At 37.9% G+C, this 24528-nt stretch overlaps 1 protein-coding gene and 1 long non-coding RNA gene across 16 annotated transcripts in view; one reads left to right on the plus strand and one right to left on the minus strand.

The window, feature by feature from the left end:
• Window positions 1-111: 111 nt before the first annotated feature.
• The window catches only part of KATNA1 (katanin catalytic subunit A1), a 34336-nt gene continuing 9919 nt past the window's right edge, over window positions 112-24528 (minus strand). For all 13 annotated transcript variants that reach the window (XM_086318256.1, XM_086318258.1, XM_086318257.1 and 10 more), the window contains 9 exons: window positions 24049-24206; window positions 16561-16741; window positions 13441-13562; window positions 12032-12137; window positions 10655-10813; window positions 3531-3657; window positions 2880-3014; window positions 2201-2327; window positions 112-465 (listed from right to left, as the gene is read on the minus strand). In XM_086318256.1, coding sequence (XP_086174382.1) covers window positions 267-465; window positions 2201-2327; window positions 2880-3014; window positions 3531-3657; window positions 10655-10813; window positions 12032-12137; window positions 13441-13562; window positions 16561-16741; window positions 24049-24206 — 1314 coding nt within the window. In that variant the 3' untranslated portion in view covers window positions 112-266. The remainder of the gene's footprint in view (window positions 466-2200; window positions 2328-2879; window positions 3015-3530; window positions 3658-10654; window positions 10814-12031; window positions 12138-13440; window positions 13563-16560; window positions 16742-24048; window positions 24207-24528) is intronic.
• LOC147366297 (uncharacterized) lies at window positions 1270-11827 on the plus strand. 3 transcript variants are annotated; one of them, XR_015133301.1, is made up of 3 exons: window positions 1270-1381; window positions 5365-5444; window positions 10619-11827. It is a non-coding gene; the product is annotated as an uncharacterized LOC147366297 (long non-coding RNA). The 3 variants fall into 3 exon arrangements; XR_015133302.1 differs by lacking the exon at window positions 10619-11827 and adding an exon at window positions 5556-7815 and having other exon boundaries at window positions 3332-5444; XR_015133303.1 differs by lacking the exon at window positions 10619-11827 and adding an exon at window positions 5556-5807.

Raw genomic sequence — 24528 nt, forward strand, 5'->3', positions numbered from 1 at the left:
ACACTCGCACGTGCGCATACAGACAGTTTTGCAAGCCAAGTAACAGCACTTTTGGTACACTTGTCAGTGAAAGAGAAACAGAGTAATGCGAAAGTAAAACAAGTTTGCTTGTAACTTGAAAAAATTGCCTTTATTCAGAATCATACTTTTTTTTCACTCTTACCATAACGAAAGTTTAAAAAAATATAGCGCTTGGTGCAATGAAATACTACATTTAATTATTCAAACACTTAATGCAAGGTTGCTCACAGTTTACATGTGAGAATTTAGCATGATCCAAACTCAAATATCCATTTCTCATATCTTTCAATGTCTGCAGCAGATACTGACTTTGAAACCTTTTTTAAAGCCATTTCAAAATCCTCCATAGTTGTAGGCATATGCATTTCTTCTCTTGAAAGATTTCTGATTTCTTCTGGGGTCAAACCTTCAATACGCCTTCTCATTGCCATCAAGGATGCATCCCTAGGTTTTAAATTAAAAAGACAAAAACCATAAAATGATGTGCTAGGCAAATACAAAACTGTGAACAGAAGATTTTTTTCAGTGCATGTGTTATTCTGTAATTACTTTATTATATATACATAAGTAGTACTGCACAGAATCTAGTATTGGACAATTAGGCCTGTTTTTGAGCTGTTTTGTTAGCAGTTAAATCTGAGCAAAAAGCCCAAGAAGTAGAAGGATATAACATGAGGGCAACTGAATTTAATTAAAGGTGTACCATAAAGAATAAGCATCACAGGGACAGGAGAGAACTTGTTGGCTGGAAAATTAAATATTTTCTACTGCATGTGTAAGAAAAACTAAACAGTCAAGTGGTCTCTCCTTTCCCCTCCTCTGTATTAGTGCTATTTTTTAAGGAGAAACTTCAGATTCAACTACCTCCTTGCTTTCACCCAGTTTGATCCTTAACAGCAGCCACCACGTGTGCAAAGTGACAGCTACAAAGGGTTTCATACACACATTATTGCTAATCCTCACATCAGCCCTGCATAGAATGTTTACTTTGGAGGTGAGTAAACCAGTGCAGTCAAGTACCTTCCTAATAATGTCCAAGCTAATACTAAGATTAGGTCCAAAGCTACTTCAATAACGTTTTGAAGTAGAGACCACCTTTTCTTGTTACTGATACTCCTATCACATTTATGACACTTCACTGAAAATGAGACTGTACTCCCCTCTGATGTGCCAAATCAATCTATACTGGACTACGTCTCCTATGGAACAATATACTGAATGAATGCACCAATGTTAATTTTTCTAACCCAGGCACTTGCAGCAGTCACCGTGCAGACTGGACTCTGCTCAGTCGTGCCTCGCTCTGCTTCCTCTGCGACCATGTCTGACATACCTGATATGGCTGAGATTATAAAATCTGGTAAGTCAAAATTGAAGACAGAAATAAATGGAAGAGGAAAATCCACTGCTTTCAAAAGAAATGACAACAGAAGTAAGCAGGCAAGTTTTAATAAGGTGTGTGCCGCCAATAAGCACCATACATTCTACAAGCTCTGCCTTCTTATTTTACTTTTAGCTGTTTTTTGTAAGATGCAGAGTGTGGATCAAATTTAAATGACTGTGCTGCCCTTTTCATGTCAAAGAAAGGAGAACTACTTACAGGAGGGCTGAAGGCCATTCCTGCCTCTCCCATCTGCCTGTCTGGCCAGTGGGGAAGAAAACCAGTTTACATGCTGGTGAAGGAGGAAGCTGGGAGGGGTGGCAGTGAAATCTAGAGTAAAAAGCAAACTGGTCCAAGGTGTCCCATGGGCTGTTAAAATGCAGTGTAACCAGTATAACATTTTCTTTTGTTCAAATGATTTTAATTACTAGAATGTACACTTTTTAAAGTATGCAAATAAAAAGTGTTAAAACCTAAAACTTTTTTTTCTAATCCAAGACAATTACTGGTTATCTATTTTATATCAGTTTTAACACTACCTTCTTGAACATGTAGCTTTTAAATGAACCACAGTCTTCAGTGACATACAAGATAACCAAACAAGATAACTAGCACCAGCTAACACTAGCTTAATGCCAAAACGTGTGTCTCTGACTAGGTTATATAATGTGGGTCTTTATTCATCTAAATTTAGCATTAAAACTTCATAACAGAAGTTTACACTGACAAAAATCTATGCTTCCTAAAAACAAAACCAGAACCAGAAACAAAAACCTATACTTTCAAAATAATTCATACCTGCACACGTTGGTAATGTCCGCACCTGAATAACCCTCCATGTTTTCTGCTATACTCGCAAGGTCAACGTCATCAGCCAATTCCAGCTCACGGAGACTTATTCGTAACAGTTCCTCCCTGCCTTTTGCTATTGGGAAAAACAAAATATAAATGAATATATATAAACATAACATATAAAAATATATAAACATATACAGAAATACAAATCAATATAAACATAAATATCAATATAAACAATGTTCTATTTTTCTCCAGTCTACTTTCTGTTTTTCAATTCTTAGAGCTCATTTGCTTAAAAAATTTAACAGCTATTCCTCACTGAATTTAGTTTATTTTTAAATTTTTAATTGAAAAAACTTTTTTTAATTGAAATTTTTTTAGTTTTTATGTTTTTAATTGAACTGGTTTGTCTTTTAAAGTAATACCAAACTTCAAAATTTAGCAAAACTACTGAAGAGTCAACATGAGGGACTTTCCTGGTGGTCCAGTGGCTAAGACTCTCGCTCCCAATTCAAGCAGCCTGGGTTCAAATCCTGGTCAGGAAACTAGATCCCACATGACTGCAACTAACAGTTCGCATGCTGCAACTAAGACCTGGTTCAGCTGAGTAAATAAATAAAATAAAAAAATATTAAAAAAATAAAAGTTAACATGAGCTTCCTGACTCAAATGAAGATACCTGATGGTAATGGAATATAGATTCTTTTCTCAAGACGTCGTCTTAAAGCCTCATCAATATCCCAGGGAAAATTAGTAGCTGCCAGAACCATAACCATTTTGGAAGGGTCATCATTTTCAGAAGCACCTCCAACACCTTGAGGAAGGGTAAGAACATAGTAAAAAAAAAAAAAGCAAAGTAAAGCAAAGCTCAAATACTTAAAGATCCTCAAATATTTAGCACAACGTTAAAAGCAATGTAATCATCAAGCCTCCTTAAGACTTACAAAGCAAACTGGTTACATGTGTGAGTTTGCAGTTCAAGAAAAATGAGTTTTTGCAGCATGTAGAAAATATGACTCAAAAACAGATTTAATAAAAAGACTAGTTCAGCAAAACTATGTAATAATTTAAAAAATTCTTCAAAACCATACATATCCCCCTCTAAGGCCAATTTATCTGCATTTGTTTCAGTTTCGTGGCTAAGAATGAGGTCAGCGTGTGTGACAAAAGGTGCTCAGTGAAGGAACGGCCGTTATTTCCGGCGTGTCCCCACTGTCAGCATGCCCAGTTCACTGCTGTCGATCTCCAGGGCCTCCTCACCAGCCCCTGGCCACTGGAGCTGGGGGTCAGCACTGTGCGTGGAGCTTATCATGCTTGTACACACGCATACCATCCATCTGAACCAGCAGCTCGGCCTTCACCCTTCTGCTTGCCTCGTGCTCTTCAGAAGTCCCTCTGCGGCTGCAAATGGAGTCTATCTCATCAATAAATATAGTAGCTGGAGAGTAAAATCGAGCCTGCAGGAAGAAACCAGGCAACACCAGGTTTTTAATTCCATTTAAAAGTAATCTACAGTTAAGCGCTTAAAAAAGAGTGGAGGAGCCTCCCACACTGTGCATCTCTCCCTCCTGTCCTAATACTGAGGAGAGAGGAGAGAATTGGAAGAGCTAAAATACAGCTTCCAGACTTATTGTATACTTAAATATTATATGGCAATTTCTATACTATTCAATACTCTAATTGGCTATATATGTCATATAAATACAGGATTATCCTGTACATTACAATGATACAGATAACAATAGTGGGAAGACATTTATAGATACTGATAAGTGTTCTAAAATTGAAGAAAAATTTTGTTAAAGAGAACCACTACCTTCTATATTAATAATATCACATAGATTTTTAAAAATATTTAAAATATATTTAAATTTTAATATTTTGTTTATATGTAAATTTATTTTAATGTAAATATATACAGTATTATATATATAATGTATAAATATATTTAAATTAAAATTTTTATAAATATAAATTCTCTCTAAGGAATTCTAACTAAATTGCCATTTTTCATTTGACTAATACAAGTACAGCTGACCCCTGAACAATTCAGGTATGAACTGCATGGGTCTACTTACATGTAGATATTTTTCAGTAGTAAATACTATATTACTACCTAGGCTGGTTGAATCTGAGGGTGTAGAGGAATTGTGGATACAGAGAGCTAACTATAAGTTACATGTAGATTAATCTTCACATTGTTCAAGGGTCAATTAGAAGAGTCAATAAAAATGGCCTTTTTTTTTCTAAGATAAAATTCATATAACAAAAAATTCATCATTTAAACCATTTTAAAGTACACAATTCAGTAATCAGCATATTAATACTATTATGCAACCATCATCACTGTCAATTCCAGAACATTTCAGTGCCTCCCCCGCCCAATAACCCCCACTGCTCTTCCCCAGCCCCTGGTGACCACTGATCTATTTTCTGTCCCTGTGCCTCTGCCTCTTCTGAACACTTCAAATTAATGGGATCACACAACATGCGGCCTTTGTGTCTGCCTTCTTCCACTCAGCATGTTTTCAGTGTTTATTTGTGTTATAGCATGTACAGTACTTCATTCTCTTTAATGGCTGAATAATATCCCCCAAGTTTATTTTTGTACCTTAAATGCATTTCTTTTTCCTCAAATCAAAGGACAGGGGAGATTGATCCACTGGTCAAGTATTACCTAATAAACAGCTGTACAAGATTCAGTAGTATCACCCTTTTCTTAAGGAGACAGAAGCAGCATTTTATCTATTTATTTTTGTGGGTTTTTGTTTTTAGTAGACTTTATTTTTTTATTGGAGTATAGTTGATAAGAAGCATATTATTATAGTAACTAATATTTACTGTAAATCATTTTTTAAATGAAATATCCATACTTACACAATCACCACACAAGAAAGCTTGAAACTAAATGATGGCAAGGATTTCTCAAAACAGAGCGTTAAGTGAACAAACAGCATTTTAAAAACAGAAGTCCACGATGGCAAATGAACACCACAGACTTGACCATGCAATTGTACTGGGTCCATCAACTCTTCTGACCATGAGGTTACAATCCAGTACCCTTGAACAGGCACTGTGCTGAAAGATTCTGCCTCCAAAGTACAGATTTACTTTTAGTCTGTTCACTTGGAAAATCCTAATATTAAAATCTGTTTCTTTCCTAGTTAAAAACTTGAATTTTAAGTCATCTATTCGCTCCAAATACCAGACCACCTGACCTGCCATTTGAGAAACCTGTATGCAGGTAAGGAAGCAACAGTTAGAACTGGACATGGAACAACAGACTGGTTCCAAATAGGAAAAGGAGTACGTCAAGGCTGCATATTGTCACCCTGCTTATTTAACTTCTATGCAGAGTACATCATGAGAAACGCTGGGCTGGAAGGAGCACAAGCTGGAATCAAGATTGCCGGGAGAAATATCAATAACCTCAGATATGCAGATGACACCACCCTTATGGCAGAAAGTGAAGAGGAACTAAAGAGCCTCTTGATGAAGGTGAAAGACAAGAGTGAAAAAGTTGGCTTAAAGCTCAACATTCAGAAAATGAAGATCATGGCATCTGGTCCCAACACTTCATGGGAAATAGATGGGGAAACAGTGGAAACAGTGTCAGACTTTATTTTTCTGGGCTCCAAAGTCACTGCAGATGGTGACTGCAGCCATGAAATTAAAAGACGCTTACTCCTTGGAAGGAAAGTTATGACCAACCTAGATAGCATATTCAAAAGCAGAGACATTATTTTGCCAACAAAGGTCCGTCTAGTCAAGGCTATGGTTTTTCCTGTGGTCATGTATGGATGTGAGAGTTGGACTGTGAAGAAAGCTGAGTGCCGAAGAATTGATGCTTTTGAACTGTGGTGTTGAGGAAGACTCTTGAGAGTCCCTTGGACTGCAAGGAGATCCAACCAGTCCATTCTGAAGGAGATCAGCCCTGGGATTTCTTTGGAAGGAATGATGCTAAAGCTGAAACTCCAATACTTTGGCCCCCTTATGCGAAGAGTTGACTCACAGGAAAAGACTCTGATGCTGGGAGGGATTGGGGGCAGGAGGAGAAGGGGACGACAGAGGATGAGATGGCTGGATGGCATCACTGACCTGATGGACATGAGTCTCAGTGAACTCCGGGAGTTGGTGATGGACAGGGAGGCCTGGCGTGCTACAACTCATGGGGTCGCAAAGAGTCAGACACGACTGAGTGACTGAACTGAACTGATTCGCTCCAAAAGGATAATACCATTTTAAATTAAGGTATCTTTTTACTTGGATTTTTAGGCACTATGTACAAACAATTTGGTACTTTCTTTTCAAGAAACGGGGGGGGAGATAAACTGGATGGAGGGAAAGAAAAAAGCAAACATGCAAGAAAATTTGTAATTGAAATTTTAGCTAGCAACCATCAGAACCAATGACAAAATCAAATTTCAAGCAAAAACTACTAGATTTGAGTTTTCCCCCATACTAAGGGTACATAGAAAGGTCTAAATTAAAGCAGAGGCTATGTGGCACACTTAAAATTGGGTTTGGATGACCTGGGAAAATATCATAGAGAGATGTGGAAGAGGACACCAACTGTTTCTTCTGCCTGCGCAGCACCCCTTCTTATGATAAGAGAAGCTCTCCTTTTCATTTGTACATAAATCATCTCTTTCTCATTCTTACTCCACTACTTCAAGTAAGGCCAACCTCTGCTGGAGTCCCAAGGAGAGAGTCTAGGCACAAGCGTGTGACTCAAGCAAGGCCAAACATTAATCACCGGAGTTTTGCTGGAACAACTGAGAAATGAGGACTAATTCTCAGGGATTACCATTAGGACAACAAAAATAAGATTTAAACCTCTAACGGTGATCTTAGTCACCATATGGATCTGCTAATGTCAAAGTCAACCCAGAGGTAAAAAGAGCCAAATGTTTAGACAAAAATAATTCCCAAGGACATCTGAACTGCTGGATCCTGCTAGACCTAAAAATCTAAAACGTAACCTGATAATTCCCAGTTATGTCACCCAACATACTATTCTTATTGTTTAAATTGATTTGATTACTTTTTTTTCCCCTTTATCAGCTGCACCTGCAGCATGTGGGCTCACAGTCCCCAACCAGGGATGGAACCCATGACCCCTGCATTAGAAGTGCAGAATCTTAACCACTGGATCACCCGGGATTAGATTTCTGACACTTGAAAATGAAAGTTCTTGACAATATAACAAAACAATATACAGTTAAGTTTTTAAGTGTCTGTACCAACTCATGTGAAAAACCCTGGACAGATTTTAATATTTAAGTGGGACTACCCTAGTGCTACAGTGGATAAGAATCTGCCTTCGAGAATCTGTAGGGGACAGTGGTTTGATCCCTGGTCTGGGAAGGTTCCACATGGTCATAGAGCAACTAAGCCTGGGAGTCACAACTACCAAGCCTCAGAGCCTGTGCTCCACAGCAAGAGAAGCCACTGAAACCAGAAGCCTGCACAATGCAACTGGAGAGTAGCCCTCACAGCACACAGAAAGCCTGGACAGCAAAAAGGACCCAGTGCAACTGAAAATAAATCATTTAAAAAACAGTATTTGTCCATGTATGGAAGAAATCAACACAATACCATAACGCAATCATCCTTCAGTTAAAAATAAATTAATTAAAAATAGTAATGATAATATTTAAGTGGGCTTATTCAAAATATAGGCCTTGAGCCATGCTCACTTTGAGAGATTCTGGTGGGGCAGGGCACATAAGAGAGAGGCAGTCATCTGCAGAGCAGTCAAAACCAAGACATAAGAGGCAGTACAATTTTACTCCTTGAGAGAGTCCACATGATGAAAAGGAGAAAATCAAGCTGGTTTCAAGGGAGCCATAAACAAAATTCAGAGAGGCAGGAGCTCTAAACTGCAGGTACTGGTTTGTGATTGAACCTCTGATCAAGTGAGCAGCTCAAGGTAGCACCCTCCGGATAAGATTTAAAGATAGTTAAGATTTTCCTAGGCAATACCAGGGAAGCCAGTAAAAAATAAGTTGTTTGATACATTTTATAAACTGCACTATAAAAAGAAATACTACAAATTAGCACTTTGTAAGAGGTTTTCCCTCATAGAAGAAAACAGTCCTTTTTCCTCAATACAAAACCCTACCTTATATACCTATGGCTGATTCATACTGATGTATGGCAGAGGTCAACACAGTATTATAAAGTAATTATCCTCCAATTTAAAAAAATAAATTAAAAAAATACAGTAAAAAATAAACTCCCTACATTAAAAAAATAATCAAATAATTCTTAAACAGTAATAGTAAATACTAATGAGTTCTTATGAGTCAGGGTCTATATTAAGCAGCTGAAGTGCACTGGCTGAATCCACCCTCCAAACATTAGAGGTCAGTTCAGTTTAGTCGCTCAGTTGTGTCTGACTCTGCGACCCCCATGGACTGCAGCACGCCAGGCTTCCCTGTCCATCTTGAACTCCCAGAGCATGCTCAAACTTATGTCTGTCGAGTCGGTGATGCCATCCAACCATCTCATCCTCTGTTGTCCCCTTCTCCTCCTGCCTTCAATCTTTCCCAGCATAAGGGTCTTTTCCAGTAAGTCATTTCTTCACATCAGGTGGCCAAAGTATTAGAGTTTCAGCTTCAGCATCAGTCCTTCCAATGAATATTCAGGGTTGATTTCCTTTAGGACTGATTGGTTTGATCTCCTTGCTGTCCAAGGGACTCTCAAGAGTCTTCTCCAAGATCACAGTTTAAAAGCATCAATTCTTCGGCACTCAGCTTTCTTTATAGTCCAACTCTCACATCCATAGATGACTACTGGAAAAACCGTAACTTTAACAAGACAGACCTCTGTTGGCAAAGTCATGTCTCTGCTTTTTAATATGCTGTCTAGGTTGGTCATAGCTTTTCTTCCAAGGAGTAAGTGTCTTTTAATTTCATGGCTGCAGTCACCATCTTCAGTGAGTTTGGAGCCCAAGAAAATCAAGCCTGTCACTGTTTCCATTGTTTCCCCATCTATTTGCCACAAAGTGATGGGACCAGATGCCATGATCTTAGATTTTTTAATGTTGAGCTTTAAGCCAGCTTTTTCACTCTCCTCTTTCACTTTCATCAAGAGGCTCTTTAGTTCCTCTTCACTTTCTGCCATAAGGGTGGTGTTATGTGCATATCTGAGGTTATTGTTATTTCTCCCTGCAATGTTTATTCCAGCTTGAGCATAAACATTAGAGGTAGGTCCTAAATTACTGTCCTCCTCTTATAGATAAAACAACTGAGCAATAGGAGAGGAATTCTCCCACAGGTAGCTAGCTGGGAAAGTGACGGAAGTGGGATCTATACCAGGCCATCTGACTCTAATGACCCCATACTTAGCCATTCATTCTACTGAGCTTACATTTTTAAACACCAAGTTATTCTGGAATACTGGTAATTTTTTCCCCTGAAGAGAATTTTTCAAAATGATTTGAGAGGTTCTCTATCAGACACCTACTGTGGGATGGACTATTAATAATCCATAAGAACCTATCAGAATTTACATCCTGCCTTATGAATTATCACAGTTGAAGGAGAAAAAAATGGGAACTGAAACAGGAAGAAGCCTTTACAGAAAATGGATAACGTTAAATTGTAAGGGTTTTTGTTTTGTCTTATTCTGAGCCTAGGAAGGAAGATATAGTATAATGTTAGCATGATCATCTAAGATTTTGGCCACCATGACTAAAAATGTACATCTTTGTCACTATTTATATAATAAATGCAACTCTGTGTTCATGCATATAACTAAACAATTTCTTAAATGAGGTAAGATGGAAACAGTTAAGTGAAACTTAAAGTCCAAAGTCTAAAAGCTACTGAATTCAACCCACTCAGTCAGAACTTGTTGAATTATATTTCATCTACTGATACTCAGATGAATGGCAGTGGAAGAAAGAAAAAGAAACTCAAAGAAGCAAAGAACTGAATTCAAAGATTATGTCATTAAATTCCAGGTATTTGATACAGTGAATAGATCAGAGGTAATCTCAGTTCCATATTTACTTGTGATTTTCACCTTTCCCCATTATTTACCAATACTGAATTTACTATATTATAACAAAGCCTGGCTTAAAAAACATAATAATTTCACATTCCTATAGCAGCAGATCAGTAATGCAGATCCCATAGCATAAGCATGTCTGTAAGCTAACAGCCATTCCTCCAGAGAAAAGGAGTCAAAGAGAAACACAAGTAATTCATGTTAGTAAAAAGTTTCTAAGGATGGAGGAGCCTGGCAGGCTACAGTCCATGGGGCGCAAAGAGTCGGACACGACTGAGCAACTTCACTTTTTCTTTTTCACTTTCTTTCAAGGGCACAGGAACCATACCCTGGGCACAAGCGCATACTGCCTGGTGATTCTACACCATGGAGTTAGTTACAATTAATTTTCTTCCCTTCTAGAAGTAAAGAATCATTAGAGTTGTCTCAAGCATTCACCATTTCGAACAGAAGACGAACAAGCTTCTCAGACTCTCCTCTGTATTTGGAAGTCAGAGTTGATGAAGAGACATTGAAGAATGTTGTCTTACATTCTGTTGCTACTGCTTTAGCAAGGAGGGTCTTTCCTGTGCCAGGTGGGCCCACCATTAACACTCCCTGTTGGGAATATAACAGTGTCAGCAAAGGTTTGTATGTCGTTGTTCTAATTCACAAGAATTCCATTATTAAGAATCAGTCTTCAACCAACTTACACGTAATACTGAGATAAGTTAAAGACAAAGATAAACAGAAGGATATTTTATCACAAATTTATTTTTTGCATTACAAAAGTAAGGTAATTACACATTATTAAAATTTTGGAACTAAGAGATGAGAAAAAATATAATCAATATTATAGTACTGATATCATACCCTAACACACGTACCATTAGGATCTAGATATATTTCCTGCTAGTCCTTTTGCTCAAACAAATTAGTTCATTTTTTTTTTTTACATGGTTGTAACTCAAGGTATGTCTAGAATTTTGTATCTTGCTTATTACTTAGCATTTCAAGAATTCCAAAAAACAAGTACAGAGCGAGCCATTAGCACATTTCCCAAATCCAGGAGTTATTTGGATACTTTTCAGATCAGCGTGTGACTTTTATGAAGTACTCATTAGGGTTTCTTTGGTGGTTCAGTTGTAAAGAATCCGCCTCCCAAAGCAGGGGACACAGGTTCAATCCCTGCTCTAGAAAAATCCCACATGCTACAGGACAGCTAAGCCCAGGCACCACAACTACCAAGCCTGTGCCCCAGAGCCCGGGAGTCGCAACAACCGAGCCTGCGGGCTGCAGCTACTGAAGCCTAAGCACCTTCCTAGAGCACGTGCTCTGCAACAAGAGAAAGCACCGCAATGAGAAGCCCGGGCACCGCAACTAGAGCAGCCCCCAGCTTGCTTCATCTCGAGAGAGCCCACGTGCAGAAATGAAGACCCAGTGAAGCCATATATAAATAAACTTTTTAAAAAAGGAGTACTCATTAGATGCAGATACGTCTTATTAATTTCTTAAGAACAATTCCAAGAAATACAGATACAAGTTCTGCAACACAACATGTAAAATGGAGTATTTTTGTATTTAGGCAACTTGTTCATATTTGCTAAGTTCATTATAAATCTGCTATGTGTATATCTTTTCGAAGATCACACTGCATCTGTTTCCTATTCTGGAAACCTTGCAATAGTTTTTCGTCTGAATAACACAACATATTTCAATTTTTCTGTACCTGCTCTACGTTCTACTCCCCCTTCCCTCAACACAGGTAAATATTGGCTCTCTACACAACACATTTGCCGTTTGCTTTGACAATGTTGTTAACAGTAAGAAACTTACTTTCCATGGTCTCCTAATGCCTTTAAAGAATTCTGGCATCCACATTGGTAACACCACAGCTTCCTTAAGCAACTTTTTAGCTTCTACTAAATCAGCAATATCATCCCTGAAAGAGAAGATATTTGATTAAAACCTTAGACCACATATTTAGTTCAGTGCAGTCATTCTTGAGAGTCACTGAAAGCACATGGTTTTATGTTGCCGACAGAACGTGAAGCCTCTTCCTAGGCGCGCGTGAACTAACACACTGTGACGAGCTCCTGCCACACCGGCCAGTACACACACAGGGCACAATCTGCATCTTCAAGTCTTGGCACTGATGATTTTCAGCTTGGTGAATGAGAACACAGGTCTATAGGCCTACTCTTTATTATTATGCCATCTTATTATAAATTTCTGTTCTTAAAATGCTCATTCCATAAATTCCATAGTTTAGAAATAATGAGCCCACTAAAAAACAAACATAAGAATAAACATAGCAGAAAGCAGACACAGGTTGTAATTCAGCTGCTTCGCCCCCTACTCTACCAAGAGGTGGACAGCAAGGTTAGTAGAAATTGCCACAAAATCATCATCAACCACAAGACCACCACTACTGCAACTATGAGTACACATGGCGTGATAATATATTACGATACATGACGTGATAATATATTTTAAAATATCCCCAAAACTGCACCTAAAAATAAAGTTTTAACAAAAAATATATAACTGAATGTGCCTAACTTTGTGGGAAATGGAACTTTAGAACTTGTGATAAATTTTAGTTCAATTAAATATAGTATCTATTTTTTTAATAATTTATGAAGTATAGTTGATTTACAATGTTATGTTAGTTTCAGGTGTACAGGAGGGTGATCCAGTACACCTTTTTTTTTTTTTTTATTCTTTTTTTTTTTTTTTTTTTATTCTTTCCCCTTATAGATTAGTACAAAATATTGAGTATGGTTCCCTGTGCTATATAGTAGATCCTTGTTGATTATGTATTTCATATATATCAGTGTGTAATATGTTAATCCCAAACTTCTAATTTTATATTAATAAAGTTGAGAACCACTGCCCTAAGTAAGAGGATATAGGAGCAATATGTATTGTATAAACCTAAAGATAACCAGCAATACATATGCATAAGAGTGACTGCCGTTTTACCTTTAAAGAATGTCCCCAAAAGAAGATGAAATTTTTGTGATCTTGTTCACATTCTGTACATAGGATTTTTAAATTTAATAAAAGTTTCATTGTTTATTTCATTAAATTAAAAAATTTAAACAAAAACTGGTACAGCCTGAATCAAAGTGAAGTCTTTCATTATGTGTCTTCTGGTTCTATCCTCAAAGACTGATCTTCAGCGCATGCCCATTTCTGTTCCAAAAAGCAACATCCAGTTGTTTTGCTGTGCTATAACTTACCATCGAACATTGGGATTCTGAGAAATTATATCCCTTTCCAAAGCTTCTACTAAGTCCTTATCATACCCAGTACTATCAAATTTATTTGTCTCTGGTTCTGTAGCTGCAGCAGGCGATTTGTTCTACACAAACAGAGGAAAAAAACATGAGCTTAAGATTAACTCAAACACTGTATTTCATTTCTATGAATCAGAAAGAAAGACTGGACTCAAGTGACATTTTTATAAAAGTTAATGTAACAGTACAAGTAATAAGGACAGAATCAAAGACTGTTAAGTCATCATTCTACATCAACACCAGAGTTTCATACTGAATTTTTTTTATTTAAAAAGTATGACAATCGTGTTAAACAAAAATATTATGCATATGAACTGACAACAGAAAAAATTAATATTGAGATAAATTGTGGTCACTAGTGAATATTAGATATGTATATTTATCTCAAAGCTTTAGAAGAGATAAGGTTAAGGACAGATGGTTTCTTTAGGTAAGATAATAGGTCAATCTTTAACACCTACTCAGTTCCTACTGATGCTCCAAAAACACTTTTTGATTATTCCCATATTCCCCCAAGAGACACCTCATCCCTTAGAAGAGATTTCCTCCCATCCTCTGTGATGTCAGTCATTAGGGCCACAAAGCTGCATGCTAAAGCACTCCAAGGCACAATGACAAACTTACAGGACACTGCAGGATATCTCAAACTTTTGAGAGAAACACAAAAACATCTATTTGAACACTGGGTGGACTGCCAGCTCAATGAAACCTAATAGAGAGCCCATAAACAGGTCCACACGAATACTCCCCCCAAATTTTTGAGAATGGTATAAAAATTTTATTGAAATATATATTATTTATAATGTATTAATTTCTGCTGCACAGCCTAGTGACTCAGTTATACATATATATATTCTTTTTCATATTCTTTTCCATTATAATTTATCACAGGATACTGAATATAATTCCCTGAGCTTTTCAACAATCCTTTTCAACAAATGGTGTTGGAGCAACTGAATATGTATGGGCAAAAAATGAACCTTGAGCTAAGCCTCACATGTTACATAAAAATCAACTCAAAATACATCATGGACTTATATGTAAAACATAAAATTATAAAACTTTTAAGAAAAAATTTTTAAAAATTGGGATCTAGGGATAGGCAAAGGGTTAAGAACTTGACAACAAGAATACATTCTATAAAAGGAAATACTGCACTTTACCAAAATTAAAATCATTTGCCTTGTGAAAGATCCTGCTAAAACAATGAAAAGACAAACTACACACTTAAAAAAAATCTGCAAAATATATATCTGACAAAGAACTAATCTCTAGAATATATAAAAAACTCTTAAAACTCAACAGTAACCAAAAAAAGTCATTTGTATAATGGGCAACAGACCTGCCCATTATAGAAGAGACATTTCTCTGAAGAGTCTTGGTTCTGTGCTCTTATTTCCTTTTCTTAAGTCAGCTTGTACAGCGACTGTTTAGAAGAGTAGACTAACTCAGCATAGACTGTTAGATGGTTGAGAAGAACAGCACTGGGGACTTTACATTTGCTATAACCCAGTTTTTACTTTGCCCAGGTGGTGTGGAGGGGCCTTTTGGTACAACGAGCCAAACAAATGATCCGGTGCTTTACCATTTCACAGGCTAGGTATGTGCCTCAGTCAAGGGAGTGGGGAGGTGGAAGAGAGAGGATTGAAACTAAATTCTTAGAGTCCTATCTGCTTCTTACTGCAAGGGAGCGTAAGCATTCAAATAATATTAACTAGCACTGAAATCCCGGTTTATAAAGCTCATTCCTCACTAACAGGAACCAGGGAACTAACAGGAACTAACAGGAACCTTGTTTCCTGGAGAAGCAAGGGTAAATACAGGAGGAGCCTGGAACACACTATTTTGTCAGAGAATGGTGAGTACATGTTAAAAAGACAAGATCCAGCTTCAAGGGTCTCCTGCTCCTCAAATCCTGGACAATTTAAGCATCAGAAAGATAGTAACAAATTTTAATTCATTGAATAAAATAAGAATCCAAGAGTCCATATAGATAAAATTAAATAAAGGGTAAGAGATAGAGCTTTTTCTTACAATTCAAAGTCAATTAATTAAAGAAGAGATAATAGCATTAGAAAATGATTTTTCAATTGTCAGAGGAGTAAATGATTCAGGCAAGAACTCGTGGATGCTGAAACAAAATTTTGATGAGAAACAGGATATTTATATAATCTCAAAAGTATCTCCCCACAAATGACTATAAAGGGAAAAAGAGTAACTTTATAGTGGAGAGACTTGGCAGACACCACCCTAACCAAGTGATCCAATTTATCACAAGTAACAGAGCAATAAACATCCTGTGTGCCTCCTTATATGATATGCTGAGGAGAACAAAACTTCACTTCAGTGGCACTCCTGCCAAGAATGCACAACCTTAATCTAATCACAAGGAAACATGAGGTGAACCCAAACCAAGGAACATTCTACAAAATAACTCTTTAAAAAGGCCAAAAAAGATAAAGGCTGAGGAAATGTTCACATTAAGAGATGCTAAAGAAACGTGACAACCAAATGCAACATATGCTTCTATATTGGGTCCTGGCAGGCGGGGGCGGGGGCGGGGGGAGGGGCGGCTATAAATGACATTATTAGAGTGGCAAAATTTTACAAAAGTCTGTGGATTAGATAACAGTACTGTATCAATGCAAAATTAATGATTTTTGATCACTGCTTTGTGTTTGAAAAAAATGTCCCAGTATTTAGAAAACCAACACTAAAATATTTAAGGGTAAAAAGGCATGATTCCTACACTTACCTACCCTCAATGCTTCAGGAAAAATCAAGTATACAGAGAGTAAACGATAAAGCAAAAAGGGTAAAATATTAATAAACGGTAAAAATGGGTAAAGAATATGTTTCTTTATTACCAAGATAGAAAGTTACAAAAAGCAACCAAAAATATTTGTTGAATACTGAGTAGGAAAAATCCTACCCCAGGTGCAGTGTGACTATGGTTTTATTACAGTAGCAGATTTAATTTCTAAAAATTATTAAAATTTGTACAGTCTTCACTTTTAAGGTTAATAAATAACTTTTTAACTTATAAAAATCAGTAACATTTACCTTTTCTTCTCTTCCTTTATTCTGTTCTTTCTTTTCCCGACTACGAACAGCTTTCCCTCTGTCATTGTGAAGATTGTGTGTGGATGGACGGTGAACTCTGACAGCTGTACTTGGACGGTTACCCTGTGGTTTAGGGTCACTGTACTGAGAAGACTGGCGCTTTCTAGGTCCTGGTGATGGTCTAATCAAAGACAAGATCATGAAACTCATAATCAACTCTTGGAGTTGGTACAAATATAGAGGAACACACACAGTGTGTAAATCAATCTATGACTTGAAGCAATGGCAATAACTGAACACAAGACAGAACTGCAGGTCACTGAAAGCTAAGATCCAGCACTGAAACTGGACATGTCTGTGGTGCAGTATGGTTACATGGCAGAAACAAAGGAAGGCAAGTGATTACCACCTCGCTTTTGAAATGAAACACCTGTTGTATAGCAAGGATAAATGAAAAAATGGCTTGATTCTTGAAAACTGAAAAGAGAGCAAAATAATCAGAGAAGGGAGTTTTATCAAACGAAAAAGAACAAAGCAAGGTGTAGAAATCACATTTATGTACTAACATACACACAGCTTGGTACCATTTTATTTAGAATATATCATAGTTCTCATGTTTTAATTAATAAAATTTAATCATTTTTCATTAATCATTTTTTAAAATCATTTTAAACACAAGCTGGAATCAAGATTGCTGGGAGAAATATCAATAACCTCAGATATGCAGATGACACCACCCTTATGGCAGAAAGTGAAGAGGAACTAAAAAGCCTCTTGATGAAGGTGAAAGTGGAGAGTGAAAAAGCTGGCTTAAAGCTCAACATTCAGAAAATGAAGATCATGGCATCCAGTCCCGTCACTTCATGGGAAATAGATGGGGAAACAGTGGAAACAGTGTCAGACTTTATTTTTCGGGGCTCCAAAATCACTGCAGATGGTGACTGCAGCCATGAAATTAAAAGACGCTTACTCCTTGGAAGGAAGGTTATGACCAACCTAGATAGCATATTCAAAAGCAGAGACATTACTTTGCCAACAAAGGTTCGTCTAGTCAAGGCTATGGTTTTTCCTGTGGTCATGTATGGATGTGAGAGTTGGACTGTGAAGAAAGCTGAGCACCGAAGAATTGATGCTTTTGAACTGTGGTGTTGAGGAAGACTCTTGAGAGTCCCTTGGACTGCAAGGAGATCCAACCAGTCCATTCTGAAGGAGATCAGCCCTGGGATTTCTTTGGAAGGAATGATGCTAAAGCTGAAACTCCACTGCTTTGGCCACTTCATGCGAAGAGTTGACTCATTGGAAAAGACTCTGATGCTGGGAGGGATTGGGGGCAGGAAGAGAAGGGGACGACAGAGGATGAGATGGCTGGATGGCATCACTGACTGGATGGACGTGAGTCTGAGTGAACTCCAGGAGTTGGTGATGGACAGGGAGGCCTGGCGTGCTGTGATTCATGGGGTCGCAAAGAGTCAGACACGACTGAGCGACTGATCTGATCCGAATCATTTTTCCATTAAAAAAACCCGATACAAGCACTGGCTATGGATAGTTACAAGAACTCATGTATGGTGCTTTGCCTTTATGTAGATCACTTCACCTTTATTTTTGTGGCAGAATTGAGATCTCTCAAATACTTATTAGGCTCCTACTATTATGCTTCTAGACTTGGTTGGGGTAAGATGAGCAATAAAAATGGTAGGGGAGTCCTGTACTCAAATACCTCAGGTAGAGTTAAGAAAGAAGATACACAAGACTAGGCAAATATACCAGAAAATGTGAAAGAGACCTAGTGCTGTGGCAATGGGAATGGCCTCTTGAAGACACAAAGCAAACTGGATCTGGAAACACCCTTCTACTTTAGGAGTTGACCTAAATAAGATGGTACAACTGCAGATAAGAAAATGAATGAGGAAAAGCAAGAAAGCAAGATAAGCTTAATCTACATAAAGGTCATAAAGACAAACTATAAAGATACAATGATAAACCCTAAAGGACGATACTGGAGCTTCCCTGGTGGTCCAGTGGTTAAGAATCTGCCCGCCAATGCAGGGACACAGGCTCAATTCCTGGTCCCAGAAGATTCCACATGACACGGAGCAACTAAGTCTGTGCTCTGCAACAACAGAAGCCACTGCAAAGAGAAGCCTGCTCACCACCATGAAGAATAGCCCCCACCTGCCACAGCTAGAGAAAGCCCTCGCACCACAACGAAGACCCCGCGCAACCAAACAAATAAATGTTTTTTGATAAATGAAAAATGAACTAAAAACAAACAAAAAAAAATGATACTGAACAGATAAGCTGGTTCAGTAAGTAGATCTAAATATCACCAGTTCAAGAGGCTTGGCTGTTAGCTGACTGTCACTGAAAAGGTTTTAGAAAGACCAGTCTCATAATGAATAAGATACACTGATGAAAGAATCACAAAAAGCAGGGAGGCGTTATCAAGGCATAAGATGAGAGCCTAGCTTATGGAGTGATGATGAAAGTATAAAAGACACACTGTGAAAAAAGAGACCCCTAGATATCTTTCATATTGAGAAATGAGAATTTGGGAGGATGATAAAGCCAAACCAATGTACTGATTTTTATGAAAGGAATGATGGGGGTTCAATTTTGAATTTAGAAACTTGGGTAGCCAAGTAGGGATACTGTTTTAAAATATATATTTTTTCCCTTTAAAAAAAATAGACACTGAAATATATTTAAGTAATAAAGAATTTGAAAAAGTCACGTGTGTGTGTGTGTGTGTGTGTGTGTGTTAGTCACTTAGTTGTGTCTGACTCTGCGATCCCATGGACTAGACCCGCTAGGATCTTCTGTCCATGGGGATTCTCCAGGCGAGAATCCCGGAGTGAATTGCCATTCCCTTCTCCAGAGGAACTTCCCAACAAGGGTTAGAACCCTGGTCTCCTGCATCGCAGGCAGATTCTCATCATTTTTGAGTAGCTCAAATGGTAAAAGTCACCTGTATCCCCACTATCCAGAGTTAACCACTTAACATATTAGTTTATTTTCTTATAGTTGCCTTTCATTTAAACAAAACTGGAACCATTACACATACATACTCCCTGGAGGAGGAAATGGCAACCCACTCCAGTATTCTTGCCTGAGAATCCCAGGGACAGAGGAGCCTGGTAGGCTACCACCCATGGGGTCACAAAGAGTCAGACACGACTAAGTGCCTAACACACACATACATACAAATGCTCTTATTTTTCTCTACTCATTATATCATGAAGCATTTTTAGTATCCTTTCCTCTATCATTACCTCACACATGACTTTTAATGGCTAGATGGCAGTCAGTCACATAAAATGTACCACACTTAATCTACTTTTTGGGGGGCAAAACCACATGGCTTGCAGAATCTTAATTCCCTGACCAGGGATCGAACCTGTGCCACCTACAGTGGAAGCAGAGTCCAAATCACTGGAACACCAGGAAAGTCCCTTTATCCACTTCTTACTGCTATTCATTCACCCGAGAAATAATTTACTGAACTATTACTACTGACAGGCACTACTCTGAATTCAAGATAAAAATTAAAAAAAAAAAAATAACTTTAATAAAAGCCTTTACTCTCACAAGTTTACACAGCAGTGTGTATGGGGGGCAGATGGGGTTTCAATGAAGAAATAAACAGTACATCAGATGATGCTAAGTGCCATCTCAGAAAATATAACAAAGAAGGGTAGGTCATATGGAATGATACAGGCAGGCTGATCAGAGAAGGCCTTTCTGAGGCAACATTTAAGTTGAGACTTGAAAGAAATTCGAGAACAAGCCATCACACACCTGAGCTGAAGGAAAGCTGAGTGCAGAGAACTGAGGTGCTTGCATCTGACTCGTTCAAGAAGGCAGAACTGCAAGCAGTGAGGCCACAGAGGTGGTGGGACAGGGGCTCACGGGGTGGCGCTGAGGGACATGCTGAAAACTGGGTTTTATCCAGTGAGGTGAGAAGATGTTTGAGGGACTTCGGCTGACTTTTAAAAGACAGTTTAAAAGAATTATACCTAATGGCTTTATACTATTTTTAATCGTTCCTCTGAAAGCCTTCAATGAACCTCCTTGTACAAACATGTTTGTGCACAGCACTAGAAGAGAATGCAGGATCGACTGACTCTGTTCCTAAAATGGGATTAAAATTAAGGCGATGTCATGGTTACAATCCCCAACAGAGTTGAAAGAATAAGCTCTCTCCAGTACTTTTGCCTGGAAAATCCCATGGACAGAGGAGCCTGGAAGGCTGCAGTCCATGGGGCTGCTGAGGGTTGGACAGGACTGACAGACTTCACTTTCACTTTTCACTTTCACGCTTTGGAGAAGGAAATGCCCACTCCAGTGCTCTTGCCTGGAGAATCCCAGGGACGGTGGAGCCTGGTGGGCTGCCATCTATGGCATCGCACAGAGTTGGACACGACTGAAGTGACTTAGCAGCAGCAAGCATGAGTACAGATTAAGACTAACAGAAAAATAAAGAGTTTTGAGGGATATTCAGCTGAGGAAGCCAAGTTAAATAAATTACAGGAAGAAACAGAAAGGTGTAGCAAATAAAGTCAAAGAGGAGGACTTTGTAGCTAATAGCTATCCAGGGCGTTTAAAATCAGAGACAGAACAAAATATGGAAGAAAGCCAGAAGCAATAAGGAGGGACCCTACAGCTCATCATTATAGACTTTTCAAGATGAAAAGCTCATTTAACAACTTTCTACTACCCCAAAGAGAGAAACCTCCTGCCTCCTCTTGTTAAGATTGCAGCAATCAAACAGTTCATTAAATCTGAAATCACCTGAATAATCACTGGGCACATCTATTCACTGGAAAGTTCTTACCAGTAACTGAGAAAGGGGTTATGGTGCTGTTACAGACTGAATTTTTGTATTCCTCCCAAACTCATTATGCTGAATTCCTAAACCCCAGTGTAATCATTTGGAGTAAGGAAGTAATTCAAGTTAAATAAGGTCATAAGGGTGGGGTCCTGATCTAAGAATTAGTGTCCTTATTAAGAGACACCAGAGAGCTTGCTGTTTCCCCTGCCATGTGAGGATGCAGAGAGGAGGTCAGCTACTCAAGAAGACTCCTCACCAGAAACCAAACTGGCTCACACCTTAAGCTTGGACTTTCTATAGATTTAGAACTGTGAGAAATAAGTTTCTGTTGTTTAAGTCACCCAGTCTGTGGGATTTTGTTAAGGCAGCCAGAGTGACCAATACAAGGGGAAAATGATGATTCTCCAGAAGGAGGGACAAAAAGAAAGTTAAGCAGGAGTAAAACATATTTATAGGCAAGATAAAATAAAAACACAACTTCACTCATCTTTTATTAGTTCTACTTTGGAAATTAAGAAAAAGTAAACATAGATGTGGAAAATTTTTCAATTTATTTATAATAAGATAAAAGGGGTTAACTAGTGTAGGTTATATTCCTTAAAAGTGCAGCAAATAACCCTTTAAAAACAGCAAAGAATAGGGTCTAAGATGGCTTATAAATCACCTATGTTTAGGTAACTATAAAGAGCAAGGTACTTTACCTATCTAAGCTTAAGTTTTCTCATCAGAAGTTGGGGCTAACAGTTTAGTACCTACCTTCTAAGTCTGTTTTGAGGATTAAATAATATATGTAAAACAACTGACATGGTACTTGGCAACACAGTAAATGTACAGCAATTGTCTACTATTAGGATTAAAAAAAATGATACAAAGTTATATATTATGGATATAGCACAACTACAACCATGAAAATAAACAATGTATAAAGGACTAGAAGTTGCACTAGGATGACTGTATCATTTCATCTCTACTTTTATGAATTTTCCTGTTTTTCTTTAATGGGCCTACTGCTGTAGTTTTGAGGGTTTTTTTTTTTTTAGTGAATTCTAAAATAAAACAGAATATATACACACACACACAGACACACATATATAAAAGTACTTAAGAGTAAGGGTAAAACGTAGTAAATATTCAGAAGGTATCACCGTCAATAACAGAATAGTAGTACTTGTATCTGGAGCTGAAAAAAATGAAAATGGCTAAAAACAATCAATGCCCATTAGTCAATCCTAAACTGGAGAAGAAACACTTCGGTACGGTACTTTTTAAAGTGTGATCCACCAACCACTTGGATTAGAATCGCCTGCAGACTCCTGGGCTCCCCTGCTATTATACCCGACTCTCTGGGATTGAAACCCCAGAATCCACATTCTGAATGAGTTCACCAAGAGATCTTTATGTATGCTAGGGTTTGAGAATGACCAATATGGCAGAGAGTGCTATCTTTGTAACCACACACATCTGGGTTCAAATCTTAACTCCACCAGCTACTAGTTTTGTGATAATGGGGAAAAGTTACCTAACTTCACTGTATCTCAACTATTTTACCTGAAACACAGAGAAAATATAACTAATTATTTGGAAGGCTTATTGTGAAAAATAAATACGATAACATGTGTATTCTGTATTAGTGCTCAGAACCACGAGTACTCAATACCTAGCACCTGTCATAAAATGTAGTCAAGGAGTAACAGTTGCAATGATAGAATCTTAAACATCTAAAAAGCACCTGAGCAATGTTTTAATGCAAGGCTCTCAAACTGGTTAAGGGGCAAAGAAACTGAAAGTCACTGTTCTTTGTAGAATGCTATTGTACACTGCTGCTGCTGCTGCTAAGACGCTTCAGTCGTGTCCAACTCTGTGGACTGCAACCCACCAGGCTCCCCCGTCCCTGGGATTTTCCAGGCAAGAGTACTGGAGTGGGTTGCCATTGCCTTCTCCGCTATTATACACTAATATATTTAAACACACAATACAAACTAGGAAATCTATTGTGTGAGTAAAACAGATAAATGACATCCACTTGCACTCCTGTCAGTTAAAAAAAATATGCAGTGGAACTAAGCATAATTGGCTCTTTTGAGCATTTCAGTAAATAGAAACTTTCACTAATTGTTCATTTGCTGGCACCAGGTAATAGCAATCTGGAAATAAAAATGTCAGAATAAAACCTATAATTGAGAACATTTTATCTTTTTTTCCTGTTAACTAAAAAGCCCACTCTTCAATTTTAGCAGCAGTGTAGCTTGATAAACAGCAGTGTTCTGTGACAGCTTTTTGAGAACTACCGTTTCAGTCTAATTTCCTCACTTTACATAACAAAATCTGAGGTCTAGAATGGCTATACGCTTTTCCAAAGCTACAGACAGTGGCAAAGACAGACCTACAGCCCAGATATTTCAGTCTCCATCCCCATGTTCCTTCCACAAGGTGTATCTCTACTACTTTGAGCTCATTCACAAAAGAATATGTCTACCTAAATTCCATTTACTGAAATGGGTCACAGAATCACACAATTCACAATTTAAGTTACAAACGGTATTTAAAAAAACAAACCCTTGCCCATTCCTGTCTCTCAGCCCCTCAGTCCTCCTCCTGGACAGGACCAATGCGGATCAGTTCTGTGTCAGTTTGTTTCTTAAAGGGTCTCCACTTACCTTCGTTCGGCAGGTACGGGCAAGGACCAGACTTCTCCCTCAGACGCTGGAAGCTCGTGTTGTGCGGCTTTTAATGGAGTGCTGTCTAGTTTAAAGCTCTCTAGTGTTTTCATGATATCCTTAACATGTTTCGCTTCCACATTTATTTCCTGCCAAACCTAATTTCAAAGGAGAATATGGTTCTTTAAATTTCTTTAACTAATAAATCACTGCCAAATTAAGTTGGGCCATTTATTAAGAATGCTAGAAGCCTCCATTTTGACATCAGGTATCCAGGAAACCATACCAAAATGTTTTGTTGAAATTTTAATAATGGCTCATAAATTCTTTATTTTTAATTACAAAATTAATTCTGATACAATGAATGAAGTGTTCTGGCTAATTAGGCCATTGTCACTGACTTGTGACGACGTGCATTGTAAGTCAAAGTGCACAACAAATTTAAAAGTTAGCTGTACCTTTAAAGTCTGGCAAAAATAT

The sequence above is a fragment of the Bos grunniens genome, chromosome 9 (genome assembly GCF_055505025.1).
Source record: "Bos grunniens cultivar Pamir isolate PY7600 chromosome 9, Bosgru_T2T1.0, whole genome shotgun sequence".
Lineage (NCBI taxonomy): Eukaryota > Metazoa > Chordata > Mammalia > Artiodactyla > Bovidae > Bos > Bos grunniens.